General features: G+C 38.1%; 1 protein-coding gene across 1 annotated transcript in view; it reads left to right on the top strand.

Moving 5' to 3' along the window:
- Positions 1-10,333: 10,333 nt before the first annotated feature.
- The window catches only part of USP10 (ubiquitin specific peptidase 10), a 33,037-nt gene continuing 25,717 nt past the window's right edge, over positions 10,334-17,653 (top strand). Inside the window, exons 1-3 of the mRNA XM_010077908.1 lie at positions 10,334-10,486; positions 13,821-13,889; positions 16,958-17,003. Coding sequence (XP_010076210.1) covers positions 10,334-10,486; positions 13,821-13,889; positions 16,958-17,003 — 268 coding nt within the window. The remainder of the gene's footprint in view (positions 10,487-13,820; positions 13,890-16,957; positions 17,004-17,653) is intronic.

Here is a 17,653-nt window from a genome sequence, read left to right as displayed (position 1 = left end):
AAGGTGGGATTTAAAGAAATTACTCTGACAGGGAAATAGGGGAGATGGAGACACGATCTTGATAATGCTTTTGATTCTTGCTGCAGGTATTAGGAGGGATGGAGAGGAAAATGAAAAACTTCAGTTGCTTAGCTTGATGGTAGCAACAGGCAATTAGATTAATTATGTTCAAATAATGTTTTTGGACCATGCTGCTTAGGAGGGTATTTGGTTAAAAATGATGCTATACCGGTACATAATATGGGCTGTTCTTGTCATTTTAAATATGAGTAGGTATGATAAAAGGAGAGGGAAATAAAGCAGAGAGAAAAAGAGCCATTGTCAGCACAAGTTACAGCTGAATTGCAAGAAGAATCAAGTTCTCTTGAGTTCAGTCTACTTCAGCCTATCCATTAAATCATATGGTTTCCAAAAATAGCTAGCTGTTACCAAAGAAAGTAAGAAATTGCACTGTAATGTCCTTAAAGCGTGGAAGACCTCACCTTCTGTTCCTCTGCTGCCTTTGGGATATAAAACCAAAGCTGCCACTGTTTGAAAATTTCAGTGGGGCACTGTAGTTAATTGTTACAAAGTTGGAAAAAAGCCAGAGACAATTTACTTAGGCAATTCCCAATACTCATTTTCTTCTTCTTGGCTAAAGGCTGTGACCTTAGTCTGTTGCCCCATAACAAGAAGTTTAAGCCTCCATGAATCGCAGGTAGTGGAAGGCTCCATAATAAAACTTAATAAAGAAAGGACTTACGTGGTTAATATGCTTTCATAGCAAGCAAGGATGAGATACATAAAATTATCATCCTGGCATTGTAAGCGACAGAAAATGTAGGTGCAGCAGAATCATAAAAGTGTGAAATGGGAGTAGTCAGCTTTCAGAGCAGAAGAAGTAAAGCCGCTGAGTTTGCTCATGTCAACAGGTTTGCGTTCTCAGTCTTTTGAACTTTACCTTTGTTCAAACACAGCACTGAATTGTGGTGGTCACTCTTGTTGCTGCAAGTCAAAATGGCTGTAAATACCAGATGCTGGCATGCAGTGTTTCAGATGTTGCCGGAGACTCAGAGTTTCCTTAATTGGGGAGGATGAAGGCAATGGACATGTATTACACTTAATACTAATGATTGTCACATAAAGGCCATTATGGTTTTCTGCTTTGGTGTAATTGCATTCTTTAAATAGAGGTTTCCCTGAGTTCTCATCAGTGCTTACCCTGTAGGTGGATGAGGGAGAGGATAGAAGGTGCTGGAGTTGCAGATGTGCTTGTGGAGGTGAGGAGTGTGAGCAGGGACGCTGCAGACAGCAGCAGCCTCTGCTGTGTCCTAGGGAAGTGGTGCCTCCAACTCCTCCCTGGATGGAGAGGGTGCATAAGCTGTTGGTTGTGTACTCTGATCTCATAGCATTGTGAGCTTTGTCAGTAATAGTGCGCTCTGGATTAGTCCCTTTTTCCCCCTCAGAAAGCAAGAGAATTTCAGTATCTTCAGTGTTGTAAATGTGTTGGGAAATATCTTGAGTGCTCTGTTCTGCATTCTGTTTGTTCATATGTGCAAGAAAAATCTGAATGCTAACAGAAAATCTCGTCTAAGGAAAGACATGAAGTAGCACCACTATCTGTGTTATTCTTTTGAAATGAGTACCTAAAAAAAGTCTTAAAATTGACAGCGTTGTTATCGTACAGTAAACCTACTGTCATATTCATACCCAGTTTTTAATGCTGCCATTTAAAAATGTGGGCATTTAATATGCATACTATCTGTGTTTTAGTTGCAGCAGAGTATTAATCTGTGCATTCATTTTAACAGCTATCTTGCATCTACATAGAATTGTGTTGCAGATACTTAAGCTCTTAAACTATCTCAGGAGGAGGTGGCATATGTGTGGTGTCCCAATTTTCATTTTAACTTGCATGCCACTTCAAAATACAAAGTTGCTGTCATGGGCAGTGCCAGATCCTCTCAGGTTTCCCCCTGCCACTTATCACATGTCAGGCTGGTAGAGGAGATGGATGGCTGTATATATACTGAGAATCAAAACAATAGGTGATGTCCTCAGTTTCTGTCTGCCGGAGGGACATACAGCATACAAATTTGTCATGTGGTGAAGTAGCGGAAGGGGCTTGAGAGTAAGAACCCCTGTAGAATTACTCTCAAACTTGAGCAGTTACAGAACTTAAAATATAGGAGCCTTTATTATGTGGTGCTAGTTGTTTATTTCTGTGATCCCCTTGAGTCATTTACCAATCACTGGTTTTTGCCGTTCTCTGGTTTATTTTTGGCTGTTTCTCTAGGAGATTATAACCCATTTTTGCAAAGGGGAAGGTGTCATTCTTCCTCGCTCCTGGCCACTTGCATCTTTTGCTTTACATTGGCTCCTCACCTTCTCTAAAACCTCTTTCCCACAGGGGAGAAAGAAAAAATCTGGATTATTTTCTCTCGGTTTGAGTATAATCATCTTGCTGATCAGTTCAGCATGTGCCAGAACTGGCACAGAGAAGAGGTAGGATTGTAAATCCAGCAAAACAAAAAGTCGAGTAAAAACTGTGTGGCCTTGGTGAATGGAGCAGGTGGTGCTTATTTTTAGTGATCAGCCAGGGTTTTTTCCTCTTACTGTCACTGTTAAATGCGTGGTGTCTTGCCATGGTGGTTACTCTTGTACAAGCTCTGGGTAGCATTAGCTTTTGCGTTGTCTTCTTTTATTCTTGGTGGCTGATGTGGTTTTGATAGGACTTTGCACCACATTTAGGTTAATAGTAAACTTTCTAAGTTGAATCTCAGTTGTAGGTCTGAGCATATTCAGCACTTGCAAAGTTTAGGGTTGAGGTACAAAGTTAGTCCAGAAGAGGCGTATCAGTCCTGGGTAGGTGGGCTCAACTGCCTTCTGAAGGTGCTAATCTGTATTCCTGGTCAGGATGAAGACCAGATCGCCAATTTTTACCACAACTTATCTTAGCCATCTTAAATCCTGCCCTGAGTAATTCCTTGTGAAGAGCATTGTGTGGGTGACTTGTCTAGCTGTGGTGCTGTTAGGGATAAATTTCGGTTTTCCACATTTAGCTGCAGTTATTCAGAGGCTATCCATGCTTTTCTTACTTTTCTTTATCTTCCAGTGTATTTTTCAGCTTGCTTGACAAACTGGAACAGCGGTCTCCTTACTGCCCAGGGTGGAATTGTCCCCTGGGACAGGTCTGTATTGATCTTGTGAGGTATTGGTCCTCTGTGAAGGTCTGAGTAGTGGAAATAAGAAAAGAAAATATCAAATGTACACAAACTAGCAGGAATCAAACGAAGATACAATTGATCTTTATTTTTGTGCAGGTTTGCTTGATTTTACAAGCATAATTTTTAGTGTAATTTTCTTATCTGAAATAATAGGGTGCTGTCCTGCATGGTGCTGTATCTGCATGGTTAGCACCTTCATGTACATGGATCAAGTGCGTGGAGCAATTTGCAAGAGAGAGAGAGTATTATTAAAGGAACTAAGATACATGCTGCTGAAACTGAACTAAAGAGGTTTCTGACAACAGCAGAAGGATTATGTGATTCCAGAATTATGGGTGATAATTCAGCTTTTGGAGAGGAGAGTGGTCTCTCAGGCACAGACCGGTTCTTTCCATTTCTTTTTTTCCCTGTGCTGCCTCTGTCCTGTGTCATCTCTTCATCTGACTTGTTCCTCATCTTTGGCCTCATCAAGCCAATTGTAATATCCTTCTTGAACCACTTAACAGTGTGCTTATATTCAAACTTCTTTAACTTATTCAAACTCAGAGTCTTGTTGCGCTTTTTCTTCCCAGAGCTCTACCTCCGTTTTTTTCTTTTTAATAAACTCTTCCAACTCTAGATGTAGTAGATTTACTTTTTAAAATTATGGTTTTGAATGATAAAAGTTGCCTATGAGGTAAACCCAGGTACAGTAAGCACAGAAGAAAGGCTTTCCTCTGCCAGGGCACTGCCAAGCACCTCTGAAGCTTGCTAGCTGGAAGCCATTCCAGGGAAAGCCTGGCTTTGTTCTGGTAGCCCAGAGCATCGTGCCTTGCTGGGTAGGAATGTACTGGCTCCTCGATCCTACAAACTATGCAGATGGTAAAAAAGATAGTGTGTGTGCTGTTCTTTCACCTGGAGGAATTGAGAGAAGCTTGTTGAAAACAATTCTTCAAAATATTAGTTGCTAAAATACCTGTTAAAGATTTTGTAAGCTTCAGGAAAAAATGATGATTCCATGTCTGGAATTCCGGTGGACTGCTGTGAGGTGTTCAAAGACAATTTGCTATTTAACGTGGCCAAAGCAGTGTTTTTGAGATGCAAAACTGATTTTACTTCCATGTTCTTAGAAGTTTGTTCTGCTGTAGGTATCTGGCACCAAAGTTTGCAGCCCTAATGATTTTAGTCTGGCAGAGGAAAAAAATGTCTAACAACAGGGTTTTTCTGCTGGGAGGTATTAGATAAAATTAGTAAGAGATTGTTTTGCCTGCCCCACCTCTCATAAAAATAGTAGTTAAACTGGCTGTGTTCTTGAGTAACTTCATGTTCCAGCTTCTCTTTCCTCAGTGCTTATCATGCTACAGTACATCAGAATAATTCAGGTCTTAATTATTTTTGTTCTTCATTATAGGAAGAGTTTATAATTTGCACATTAGACTAAGTTAACTAGTTCAGTGGAAGTGGAACTTGAAGAGCTTGAAGTCAATGTGTTTGCACTATTATGAGCAACCAGCTTGAAGCTGGGGTTTTCAAACTCTTCGAGGGTGTGAAGTAGAGGCTTAGCAGTAGGTGTTTTACTGACCACTGTTCTTGAATTCAAAACTGAGGAAGGCCCCATCTATCCATTTTGGAAGAATTTACTTTTGATATTTGCAAGGACTGCTTGTTTGGAGAATTTAATAGGAAAGTATTTTTGTTTGGCTTTTGTTTTGATTTAACATCACAAGAAAATAGTTTGGAAAAAGTTACTTCTTTGGATCACTAGCAGATGTTCTGTGGGCTTGTACTGGTGGAGCTGCTGGTATAAAGGTGTCAGAAATTCCATCTTTTGCTCTCCAGAGAAGTAAGATTTGATGTAATCAGCTCTGACAAGGCAGTTGTTGCCATCTCTCTTTTTTACTGTCCGCAGTGCGCTTCCCAGGTGTTCCTGCTGTAGTCCCAAAGTGACTGCTCTTCACTGCAGCTCTTGTTTGTGTAACCAGTGGGTTCCAGTTGAAGGTCCGAGGAAGGTATTTTCTTCTGCTTGAAAAAGAGTAAATCAAAAACACCTGATGTTCTCTCATGGGATGCAAATTGAAAGGTGTATCAAATTTAGATGTACTCCTCCTGTCACTGGGCCATTGCTTTCGGATCACATAGAAGTGATAGAGCCACACCGCCTTCTTTATACTTTTTATTGTTTGCACAATAAAACTGTGGCTGCTTTTGGGCATGCTTTGTTTTTTTTTTTTTTTGTTCTGTGGAACAGAAGAAAAATATCAATTGAGGAAAGCTTTAAATGTTAAAGAGCAGATTTTTTTTTTTTTTTTTTTTCTGGGGCAGTCCCGCTTGGGAGGCCAGAAGGTGGGAGACTTTCCTTTCTGTGGCTGGGGGAAGTACACCACACTCAGAGATGCAATGATGTCTGTGTAAGATGATGGGTTATTCTTTATTCTCCCCCCTCCCACCCCCAAACTACAGTCAGCACTTTCAGCAGCTTCCTTGGCCTGGTTGCACTTATGGCAGCTGCTGTTTGTTTGCAGTGGAAGAATGCCAACAAGCACCTCATTTTTGGTAATAGACTGAAGAGAGTACATAAACAGAATTTGTTTGGGTGTAAGAAATTGGCTTCTGTTTTGGCAGTTTTTTATATGGTTATTGTTCAGTGTGTTGCTGTTATTTAAGTATGCTATGTAATTGATGAAAACAAATAATAATGAAAGAGCACAACCTGCTCTGCTTTTGTCAATGTTTGAATTACAGTCTTCAGGATAAACTGCTCAGACCCACTTTGTGCCCCCTTGATAGCGTCAGACTGTGGGAGCCGTTTGTTCATTAAGTCTGCCCTTCCAGTAATGCTATGGCTGTGACTGAAATTTCACCAGCCTGTGCTTTCATACTAGCCAGTGATCTGTTTTTTCCTCTGATCTGAAAATGAGCTTTTGAGAATGATCTTTTTTTTTTTTTTTTTCTAAAATGGAATCAATTCCCCTCAGATTAATTCATGTAAAATCTGTGGAAAATGCCTGACTTTTTTCAGCTGTAAGAGTTCTGGAATAACATCCAAGAAACCCTGAATTGGCAAAAAAAAAAAAAAAAAAAGGAAGGTACAGTCATGTACTGTATTTTTGAGCCTTGGCTTGCTTAAATGTTAGGCAGGCAGAGTTGCACTGACTCATGGGTTTAGTTGACCTACATTTACCTAGCTGTGATCTTTCTTTGGGCACTATGTAGATTAGTTAAATGTTCGTTGTAAGCTGTAGGCTCCTGATAAAGGACTGTAAGCTGTACTAAGAGTTTGCTCAGGTTTCGGTGCTTTTTCAGCTGTTAAAAGCTTTAATATGCAGCCACTCCACCTTAAAGTACAGCTTCACTTCCATGCATTCTTATTTTTACAAATGGACTTTATTTTTTCCATAAAGAGGATATATCAACATCGGGTTTTTTCAGAAACTGGTTTGCCTAAAATACCACTGTTTAGGCTGTGATACAACTGTAAATATATGGCTAGTGGTCTTTATAGCACCTAGTTGGGTTGTTGCTTGCAAATTAGGAATCTAAAAAAACCCCAAACAAACCTGTTTTTCAGTCTCACAATTTTGTCTGTGTTTTTATAAGCATTTTACCAATAACTTTCTTGGGATTTGGAAGTTAAAAAACCTTGTTGTATCAAATTAAATAATCATCTGTGTACTAAGGCTTGATGGATTTCACCTCAGGAGGAGGGGGAACCTGAGGGAAGGTTTTCCCTACACTTGCCAGAGAAAGACAAATCTTGACAAAATGAGAGAGACGGAAAGGGTAAAGGAGAAATAGCTTATTTTGCTGCTGGGATGACTAATGTAAGAGCATTTTCTCTGCTAATAAAACCCAAATGCAGTCATATGCATGTGCCCTTTTTTCCTTGCCAGAAACAGACTTCTGGTTCATTTTCTTCCTCTACTCCAGCCTATCCTGATAGCTTTAAGTATAAGTACACTTTGTGGAAGTAGCTCGGTGAGCAAGATTGTACAGCTTATGGTATACATAAACTATTTCATCATTTCCATTTATATGTGAACTAGTTTTGACTTGTTAGGCCTTCTGCTTGGATACAGTTAAATGATTCCTTGCTGCCATTAAGTAAAAGCTGTATTTTTAAGTCGTTTGTGGAAAAGCTGTTGAAGTGGGAGTATTCACAGCTTAAACTAATTTGACTGGAAGATCTGAAGCTGTTGGTTATTAGATGAAAGCCACGTTAATGCTTCTTGAAAGCAGAAGTTGACATTTCATTTTCCTAGCTTTCTTGTAGCACAGGTGATGCCAAGATGATGATGCATCAGCAGTGCTATTTCTTCCCATTTTTCTAGGACAACCAGCTGTGTAGCACGTACTCCTCCTCCTTGTATTCCTTCAGGAGAGAGTTCATGTTGCTAGACTGGAATACCAGCGGAGATTTCATTACAGGCAGTTGCGTACATTAGCATTCATTTTTTAGGTGGTTAAGGAGAGCACAGCAAAAAAACCGTTGACAAGGGGAGACCTTGCAGGTCAGGCATTTTAATCCTTTGAGGTCTTCGAAGAACTTCCCCCCCGGAATTAGTTCTGTTACTGCTGCTTTTGTTTGTCTGCATAGTTAAGATGCTGCTTAGTCAGTGATGGTCATCAGAGTTATTGTACGAAGGTAAAAGTACTCCTACTTCCATTCCTGTGTGGTAGAAAACAAATTTTCTTCTGTAGATTTATTTGGTTAATTTGTGTAATGTACTTTGTGTTATAATTTAGATGCAGTTAGTATCTTGAAGATGTCGTTGTGATGTCATTGATGACATGTTTTGTTCAAAGTGGTGTAAAATCTGCTGGAGTGCAGATGTATGTTGTACTACTGTAATCATGTTAGAGAGATTAATTTAGAAAGTGATTTCAGTTTTGTGACTGGAAGCACCAGTGACTGCCAGTCAGAAGGGTTTGGGGTGTTGCTCTAAAAGAGGTATTTAACATGAGGGTTTTTTTTTTTAAAGAGAACTAATGTTGGGAGGCAGGTCCTCAACACAAGGAAATTTGATCTCTTACAGTGTGTCAGACTGAACACTAAAATTGGTGACACCAGCTCACTACTGAGTTTTGGAAATGTGAGCTGAAAGTCCTTTCTGCTGTACTGGCTTCAATAGTCTAATTCATTCGATATTCTTAACTTGTATTGTAGAAAAATATATTGCCAGTGTGATATACTTTTAAAAAAAATTCTAATCCGCAGAGCATTTGTATAATATTCTAGTATCACAATTTTAAGTTCTTCAAGAAGAAGGCAAAGATGTAGGTCTTTTGATGTTTTTTCTTTAGTCACACAGGAAGGAGTTCAGAACTACAGTTGTATCTAGTTCTTTCAAACATTTTCAGGAATTTAGTTCTACTTTTTTTTTTTTTTTTTTTTTGGTACTTTCCAAAGCTGTGTGAGAATGTTTTGCATTCAATCCCCAAAATTTAATTGCAGAATCTTGATAGGTGGAAATAAGGCAAATAAATTAAATCTGAAGTACTGGTAACATAAGAAAGTTTAATTAAAAGCTGGAGCACCCATTCCACCAGCAGCTTCATGTGAAAAGAGATATCATTTTAGAACAGCACAAGGTGTATTTAGTTTTGCATTGACTTTTTGTTAAATTTATGTGCTATTTATTGTTGGTGTCAGTATCTGAAAGGAGAGATTTTGTGTGTAGCTTGGTGCTATCTCATTTTTAAGGGTTATTCAAGCATTGTTTACTTTTATTTTCATCCATGGTCTCATAGGTGTGAGTGTCTGCAAGAAGGCTTTCACATTTGAAAAGTCCCAGAAGTTAAAAACTTGTGTATCTTGAAACTAGCATTTAAAAAAGTGGGGAAACTAACCCTTGTGAATAATTTTATTTTAAAGTGGTTGGTGGTTAAAAATCATTATGGAAGATGCTAGATGAAAAAAGCCATCAATTTCTGATCATGCAGTGCAAGAAAGGCATTTTATTATGTTGGTATATGTTTACTCACATTAGTTAAAATCATATTTATTTCAGTGTCTTTAATAACGTGTTGTACATCTCTGGCAAATGGTGAAATTGGGTTACAGTTGTGAATTGCAAAATGGAATAGATCCATCAATATGTTTTGGATTTACTGTTTTGTTTTTCCATTCCAAAGGAGAGGTTTGGAAATGCTGATGAGAAAGTGGAAAGGTAATAGAGGAAGATTTTTATTTTCCCCCCTCAATAATTCCACAAAGCCTTGTCCTCTTTGCACCTCCATCCCCTTCACCCCCAAGGAGACTTATTTTCCATCTGTTTTTCTTGTACATCTGCAAGTAGAAGATTGTTGAAACGTATATGATAATATTTTGACATTGCTCTTAAACTATGTCAGAAATCAAGCTCACCAGACAGAGGCATCTTAAGGGATCCTTGAACACATTTAATGCAAGGTTAATGATTGCTCTGCAGAGTTAAATAATCTGGGGAGTAGTGGGAGAAATGCAGTGTGAAATATGTGCTTCCGAAAAAGAGAGAGAGGATTCTTTCCCAGGAGCTGGCACAGAAAGCTGCTATGTAAGTTGCAGAGATGGTCTGAGAAGGAGAGGGAGATCAGATTTGACTCTGAATTAAGCCTCTTAGAGATTATTTATCTTGAAAAGTAAGTCTAGGGGTAACGTTACAATCAGAAATTTTCAAAACTGCCAGTGTTCTCTTAGTTTTTCTTCCAAATCCAGTGTCAGTGTAAGATTGAACTCTTTCCTCTTTTTTTCCTGCTCTAGCTTGTGAGTTACCGCTTAGAGCATTGACTACTCTTTAGCATGTTTTTCAAGCACATTTTCTTGTTTGAGGATATAAATTAAAATTAATTTTTTAAAATGTAATTGAATGCTAGACAGTATTTTTGCTTGGAGAAAGCTTGATTTCTTTTGCCTTAAAATGAAATGTGTGTAGAGCTCTGAGTAATTAAGCTTCAACTTTTCCCTGGTAATATTTTTTAATGTTCAGGATTTGTATATTGCCATACATACTTCAGCTTATGTATTGCTGATGGTCATGGGCATGGCTTTTGCTAACTGGGCCCCTTCAGCTGTCCATATGTGTTGTCGTGGCAGTTGTCCATTGCTCAGGTAACTGTACCGTTGTAGTTACTGTAAAATAAAAGGCTGTTGGTGCAGTGACACAGCGGTAATGGTCGGTATGACAAGCAGCTTACCTCCAAGCAAATCACAATCTCTTACCTGCGTTAGGGCTGACCGTAAGCAGTCTGTGTCTGAAACCCACTTTTTCCTTGAAGCTTGTATGGCGAAGTCCCAGTTTATTACCCATGGTTGGGACCTCAGAGTACTGTGATGTACACACATGTTTAGAGATTGATACGGTGTAGGGCAGGTTAGAGTTTGGCATTTAAAGGAATCCATTTGATGTAGCCCTGATGGGTACATCTGCTTCTTGTACAAATGCACACCTGAAAATACTAACATTTGGCATTGAAATAGTCTGAAAGGGGTTTGGCAAAGTTTTAATGCATGCTAGTGTATCTCTGCTGTGTGTTTTCAATGTTATTTGCAGAGTGTGGGGTAAAATAATGCTGATTGTGAGTAGCATGTGTAGGAATTATGTAAGTAATGTAATTAAACTTCAGTTTGGTGGGGAAAAAAAACAAGCTAACTTTGAGGCTTTTGAAATTATGTGGGATAATTTAGAGTGTACCAGCTAGGACCCCAAAATCTCACACTGGTAATGAGATTATTTCTTGCAAGGGTGTATAGCTTTTATGAAATCCTAGCGCTCTCTTGCTTAAAAATGCTTACTACTTTGACATTTAAGTTGCAGAAAACCTTTTTAAATTTGAATGAATGGTTCAGAGTAAGTACTACAGTGATGTCTTTCTGAAGCTGTTTCACAGCTAAAACAAGTATGTTCCTACACAGAGATCATTTGTGTAGCGCCAGGCACGCTGATTCATTGGGATGTGGGATGGGTGGACAGCAGGCAGGGAGCTACCACCAGATTTCAAGTTGCTTAAAATGCAGTGGTTTTCCCTCCCGTGCATCCTTTTTGGTAGACATTATTATACTTGCCAAGTGATGTGATAGCTTGGTTTTTTTTTCACTTCAGCAAGCAGTTGTGCCTTCAAAAGGGTAGAAAATTCTGTTATGCTACCAGAGGGTGCTGTGTGTGCAGCTTGCAGAAATCTATTTCTTGAAAGACGAGGCTGACTTGGGAGGCAGAGGACAGAAAGGTTGGTTAAATTGGGTAGGTTTAATTTCATCAGTCATGTGATTCATTTCATCAGTAAGTTTATTATGCAGGGCACTTTTAACTGGTTTACTTTGTGTTTGCAGGTATAAAGCATTGTTAAACAAAGCCTCATAAACTCAAAGTCTGGTTTCTTCAGATCCAACTGGGATGCCTTTTTTTTTCACTATAGTCTGACTAGGATTGGGTTTTGGGTTAGAAGTTGGGAAATTTTTAATGTCCTGTTTTAAGTTATGAAGAAACAGTTGCATAGACACAGCATTTCCTTATGTGAATATGTCATTATATAGTAAAATGTTTCCGTTAAGACAGTATTAATGGTCATTTTGTTTAACTGTCATGTGTTCCCTGTTTAAAAAGCAGCACTGTCTTTTGCTCAGAAGGAAGTACCAGACCTGTGTTACTTTGGTAGGTAAATGAAGACGGTATTATTATATGGAGGAATTAAAGTTGGATTTATGTAACTTTTAATAGTCTATAGTTGAGATTGTTTTGTTTTGTTGCATGACTGCATCAAAAATAGCTCCTAAAACATAATTTAGTTATGATTCAGCAAGTGTTTTTCTTAGGCGTGTTTTTGGAATATGATAAATTCTAGCTGGTATGTTACTGAATAAAAATGACTTGGTTACATTGAGAGCATGAGCCAAGTTTAAGTCCTGTGCCAAGAACTGTGAAGCCATTCACTCAAGTACAGTTTGGTAATCCTCTTCTGTTTAAGTGTTGTGCTGTCTCGGTAGTAGCTGGATATATGAAGGTTATTTAAAGCATTAACGGCTTCGTTGTGCTTCAGATGTCGGTATCACATATGTTCCAGTTTGTTTTGACTGTTAGAATTCTTTGCCGACCAAACCAGATTATAACTGAAGGGCATTAAAATGGTTAAATTATTTCCACACATGAAAGTGATGTATGTATAGATAACTTTTTGTGTAAGAAAACTACATTTTGTAATTTATGTGGAATTTAGCTTAAACTTAAGCTTTGAAATCATAGAATCATAGAAAATGTATGAATGCAGATGTCTGTGAGTCATGCAAGTGGCAAGTATGTGGGTTTTATTGGAGTAAACCACCTACGGTCTTACAGAAATTCAACCATAGTATTTTTTTTTTTTATCTGGAGTTTGTGACAACAGTCTGGACTTCACTAGAGATGATGTTTCAAAATTTAAGAACTTTTTTTCAGTGATTAAATTCCCAGTCTAGTTAACTGCATCTAGATACAGCCAAGCTAAGGATTTACCATGAACAAGACTTAACACTGATGAGAAAGCTGATGTTGGTTTTCTGATGGAAGGGTAGATAGCAAAGAATTGTCTTAAATCACCATCAGTTCCCTGAAGATGGATGAGAGTGGTAAGCTGTAATGTTCTGGACCAAACTGATCTGCTTCTATCCACAGCCATAATATTTGTGACTTGGGGCTCTTAAAGTGAATATCCTTCCACATGCCAAGAATGTGTTATTAGTGCTGTTTTCCAGTCCTTTTGTCTGTTTTGTCAGTTTATACAACTCCTTGTTCATCTTCTTTCTGTCCTAGTGTCTCTCTGCTGTTCTGAACATTCAGATGCTATTCAGCTAGTTACAGCTGGTGGTGGAAGTTAATAGAAACTTCCAGGTGCCCTGAAATGCCAATATGTTTTTTTTATTGAGAAAAAATCTTTTTATAGAGAATGTTTCGTTTTCTGTGAACTAAGTATAAACTCTGATTTTAATGTGAGGGTTTTTTGTGGTCTAGTTAGGCACTTCTATATTTCTATGAAAAAAATACGCAAAATATTTAAAAGGGTGCAGGAAGATAATGTTGGGAAAAAGACATTTCATCTTAGGTTCATTATGCAGAGTTTCATGCACAAGAGTAAGAAGATTCTGACGAGCAGCGGTACCAAAATTGATGACTAATTAGATCTTGTGTATTTTTCTACACGTAGGCAGTTTCAGTTCAGTGGGACTGCTTGTGCACTCAGGTAGTGGTACCGTTACTCTTGCATAACTCATGAGTTTAGCAGAACTCTGGAAAGTAATTCTTGGTTTTTCTGTTGTGAAGAGTGTGTAACTGTGTTCTTTCAGAAGGTAAAACAGCTTGTGATTAGGGCTTACACGAACTCATGCGACTTTTCACTCTAAATGCTGGCTTAAAACTGGTTGTGGGATGAGCTGCAGTCTGTGCTGCGGCTACCTGCAGTGGGAGTTTGAAGGAAAATGCATTGTGTGCAGTTTTAGAGCCTAAAGTACTTCGCTAAAGACTTGGGAAGGAATTAAAATGAGAGTTGGGATGCAAACAGGTGCATTTCTGGCTCCCAACACACAGATCCTTTTTGAATGCTAGTATCTTGATACATTTTACTATGAATTTATTAATTGTATTGAATATAAATCCTTCTTTAACAAAGGTTCTTCTCTTTTATTTTTAGTATATTTTTGGGGAGTTCAGCCCTGATGAATTTAATCAGTTCTTTGTGACTCCACGATGCTCTGTTGAGGTAAGATCTACATTAAACATCTTTTAGAAACAACATTTTAAAGCTACATTTCTTTGTGTATATTTGAAATATAACAATACAATTATTTTTTTTATCGTTCTCTTAGCTTGCTAATTTACAAACTGAAGATATTGAACAGCAGTCTTCTTTTCATGTATGTGAATGTTAAGTCAATTTTTAGATATAAATTAATTATTCCACCTTCTGCTTGTCATCTAGAGCTGGAATAGCTGACATTGTAGTGATAGGATGTTGAAAGTGAGTTATCCAGCCCTGGTACTTGGGCTTTGATTGCTTTCTTCTTTTGAGATGGATATGGAGAAGTTTTTTTCAGCAGTGTTCTTGGTTGTAAGTAAGGTGGGCTTCTCAATCTTGTGAGCCTTTATAAACACAGGGATTCTTAATATTTTTTGACAGGTGGAGCACTGTTAACCATCAAACTATGCTTACAAGGAAGGCTATGTGAGAGGTTTGAGAAATGAGAAGTGGATCAATAATGAAGTAAATACAGTAAACCAGAGAGTGGAAACAGTTGTCTTTGTGTGTTTGAGTTCATAACATACTGCAGATAGTATTGTAGACTCTTATTCACTGTAGTTCTTGGCAGAGAGTGAAGAAACCATTTTCCTTTGTAGGGAAGAGTGTTATGCCATTGTCCTAATCTGCAGATGTGAAAAATAATTTTCTTCTAGGTCAGTTTCCATGTTTTTCCTCCAGACATTTCTATTCAAACATTTCAATCATGCTTCTCTCCTCTCCCCTCAACGTAAAGGAAATGAACACTTCAGCTGTAGATGGGGAAATCCTTGTCACATTTTACAAAATCTGACTGCAGTTGTTAATGTGACTTGGTTTCCTGTAACTTAATTTTCCAAGTATAATTACTATAACATACCTCTAAATAATAAAAGTGCGTGAAGGGAATGGGGTAGGGAAAATTTGGAAAGAAAAAGCTAGCTTCTGCTTGCCTTTAGGGATAGCTTTGTATCTTCTCTGATAGGTGGGAAGTAATGCAGAATAGATCTTCAGGTAAGACATGTTTCTTCTGATTATATTGCTGTTCTCCCACCGTTAAGTACAGCAACAGCAGTGGGACGCTTGCATCCTCTGTAGTGTCACCTTCAGTGTCCTACGTCAGCTATTCTAACGCTTATATTGTGGAGGATGAAAATGTCATATTTGGACTTCTATAAAGCTATTCTAATAGTGTATGTTGAGGAAATGTGAACCTACAGCATGTGAACCAGTCTTACTTCATTTTATAACTGTCTTAAGTGTACCACTTACTGGTTAGCTATCAAAATAAAAAACTGCGGTGAACCTTAAGTGTTCCTTAAGTTTGTCCTTGATCTGGTTCAGTTCAATGTTTTAATTATCTGGATGATGAAATAAAATTATGCTTATTAGTTTCACACTGTGCAGATGCTTCAGAGAAAGTGGTCTGAAAAAAATAGGTTGAAATTGAAGAAGGACAAGACTGAGACTGTAATACTGCAGTGGTGCTTGACACACATTCTGTTGTGGACAGTGCCAGTTCTGGGAGTCCAGCGGCCGTTGATGCTTGGTGTCCTTCTGAAGTCCCTTACCTATAGACTGAAGGGTGGACTGAGGCAAGGGACTAGTTAAAGCTGGGAGTTGTCTAGAATGTCTCTTTTAAAATGGCATTTTTAATACATGTGCTATCAGATACCTCTTGACTGACCCAGTTGTATGAAACAGGTCAACTCAGAAATCTCTGCTTCACAAAGGTGCTGTTAATTAACCAGATGTGTAGGGGATCAATAGGTGGACTTCTTTATTTTTTTATTGTTCTTTTTTACTTGGTACTTCAGCCCTTTGAATTGGAGAAAAACAAGAATTACGAGTTCTATCATAAACTGTTGAGTGTAGACATTTAGAGTACTTTTTTAGCTCCAACTATAAAATTAATATTGAATCTGTGTTCAATATTACTTTGGATAATAGATTCTTAACAGCTTGGAGCCTCTTTCTGAGCCATTGATTCTCATTTTTGACCTGGAAAGTTGATGTGTTAAGATGTATTATGGTTTATAAATGGATTTGACAGTATGTGGTCTTTTTATGCACTGTTTTATAATGGAACTTTATGAATATTTTTCTTGCCAGTTCCGATGCACTGTTGTCTACAGTGCTTTAAGAAGGCAATATGTAAGTATCTGTAGCTTTACAGAACGGAAGACTTTAATGGAGAAGTCTTTTGATATATGTTACACCGTTATAATTAATATTTAGAATAAAGTTATAAAATTGCACTGTACTCTAAAAGTTTTATCTCCCACTGCAGAAGGATCTCGGCTGTTCTCCAGGCAGCTGCTGGGCTGCAGTGTAGCAATGGTACCAGTTTCTGTGGGCACAGGAAAAGGCTTTCAGCTGCTGGGGGACTTTGGGGCAGGCGAGAGGGGATTAGAAATTGCCCAGCTGCGGTTACACAATAGCAAGGGTTCTATCAACTGCCCAGTCCATAAAATGATGCCAGTGTTTTATAGTAGATATATTTTCAATCTGGGTAGAATCTATGTGCTGTGGTTACATTGGGCTTAGGCTAATGATAAAAATTTCTTGTTTCTGTTAAATGTGATTAAGAATATACCGTAGCTGAAACATTTCAAGGGCAACACTATAGCTGAACCAGGTTGCGAGTCAAAAGGTTTAGGTGTGACTATTGTCTGTGCTAAATCTTGTTTCATCCTTTCTTAGGTAATTTGGTCTATCTTTAGTTTTTGTCTAAAAAGAGGATATGGTCCTCATTTTAAAATCGTGGTGAGATACTGTTGCTGAAGAAGGATCTTGTTGCTATGAAGTGAATTGCTTGAGAAGTTGATGAGCCTATGGTGTGTAACCAAGATAATCTTTATCTTTCAGTAGTTGTGGTAATCTGCAAGGACACTTGAAGCTACAGTGTGGGATTTGATAAATATAGAAGCATGAGTTCAAGACCTACTCTCAGAAAAGCAAAACTTAATGATGTTATTTTTAAAGTATTCAGATAATGTTTGAAATGAAACTGATACCAAATATTAACAAAGTTGTTTTGTCATTTTGTACAGCTCCCTCCGTACAATGAAACAGTTTCATGTGGTATTAAGTCCACAGGTAAGTTTCACCATGGTAAGGAATCAGTACCCATTTTTTTAAACTTAAAGGTTGTGACGCTTTCCTTTGATTTAGTATAACTTCTGTTTAATCTTTCAAATGCAGGTATATATGCATATATTTGGCAGGTTGGTTTTTTAAAGACCTTTATTGAATAAGATCTATGAGAGTATTTGAAAATATTGCATTGAATTTCAGCTAATTAGGGTGGATATACCTACTGCACTTGATTGTGCTACCACACAGTCTTAGTATCTTGGTGAAACACTGTAGGATGTAGCTGTAAAAATGGTAGGGGGCTGAACCATACTAGAGAGCTTGTACTGAAGAAATAAGTAACGAGTGTGGCGTTCAACTGGCCCTCCTGTAAGAGCTGTAGCCCGAGTATTTTCTGGCAGTTGCAACCTGAAGACAGCTCTGCAAGCAGTGCTCTGTTCACAGTTCCCTTTGACACTCTTGTTTCTGTCTGGTTCAGCTATTTTTCTGTAAAATCCTTCTTTTTTTTTTTTCTTTTTTTTTTGTGTGTGAAAGTATGAGTCTCAATGTAAGAATGCATTACAGAGTTCCCATTTTAAAGCTGTAACAGTCACGTGTCTACTGTGTCTCACTCTCTCTTTCAACTTGAAGAAGAAACCTGGCCTTACTTCATA

Source organism: Pterocles gutturalis, unplaced genomic scaffold (genome assembly GCF_000699245.1).
Source record: "Pterocles gutturalis isolate BGI_N339 unplaced genomic scaffold, ASM69924v1 scaffold3241, whole genome shotgun sequence".
Classification (NCBI taxonomy): domain Eukaryota; kingdom Metazoa; phylum Chordata; class Aves; order Pterocliformes; family Pteroclidae; genus Pterocles; species Pterocles gutturalis.
Note: the sequence above shows the minus strand (reverse complement) of the source record. Positions and strands in the feature narration are given on the sequence as shown.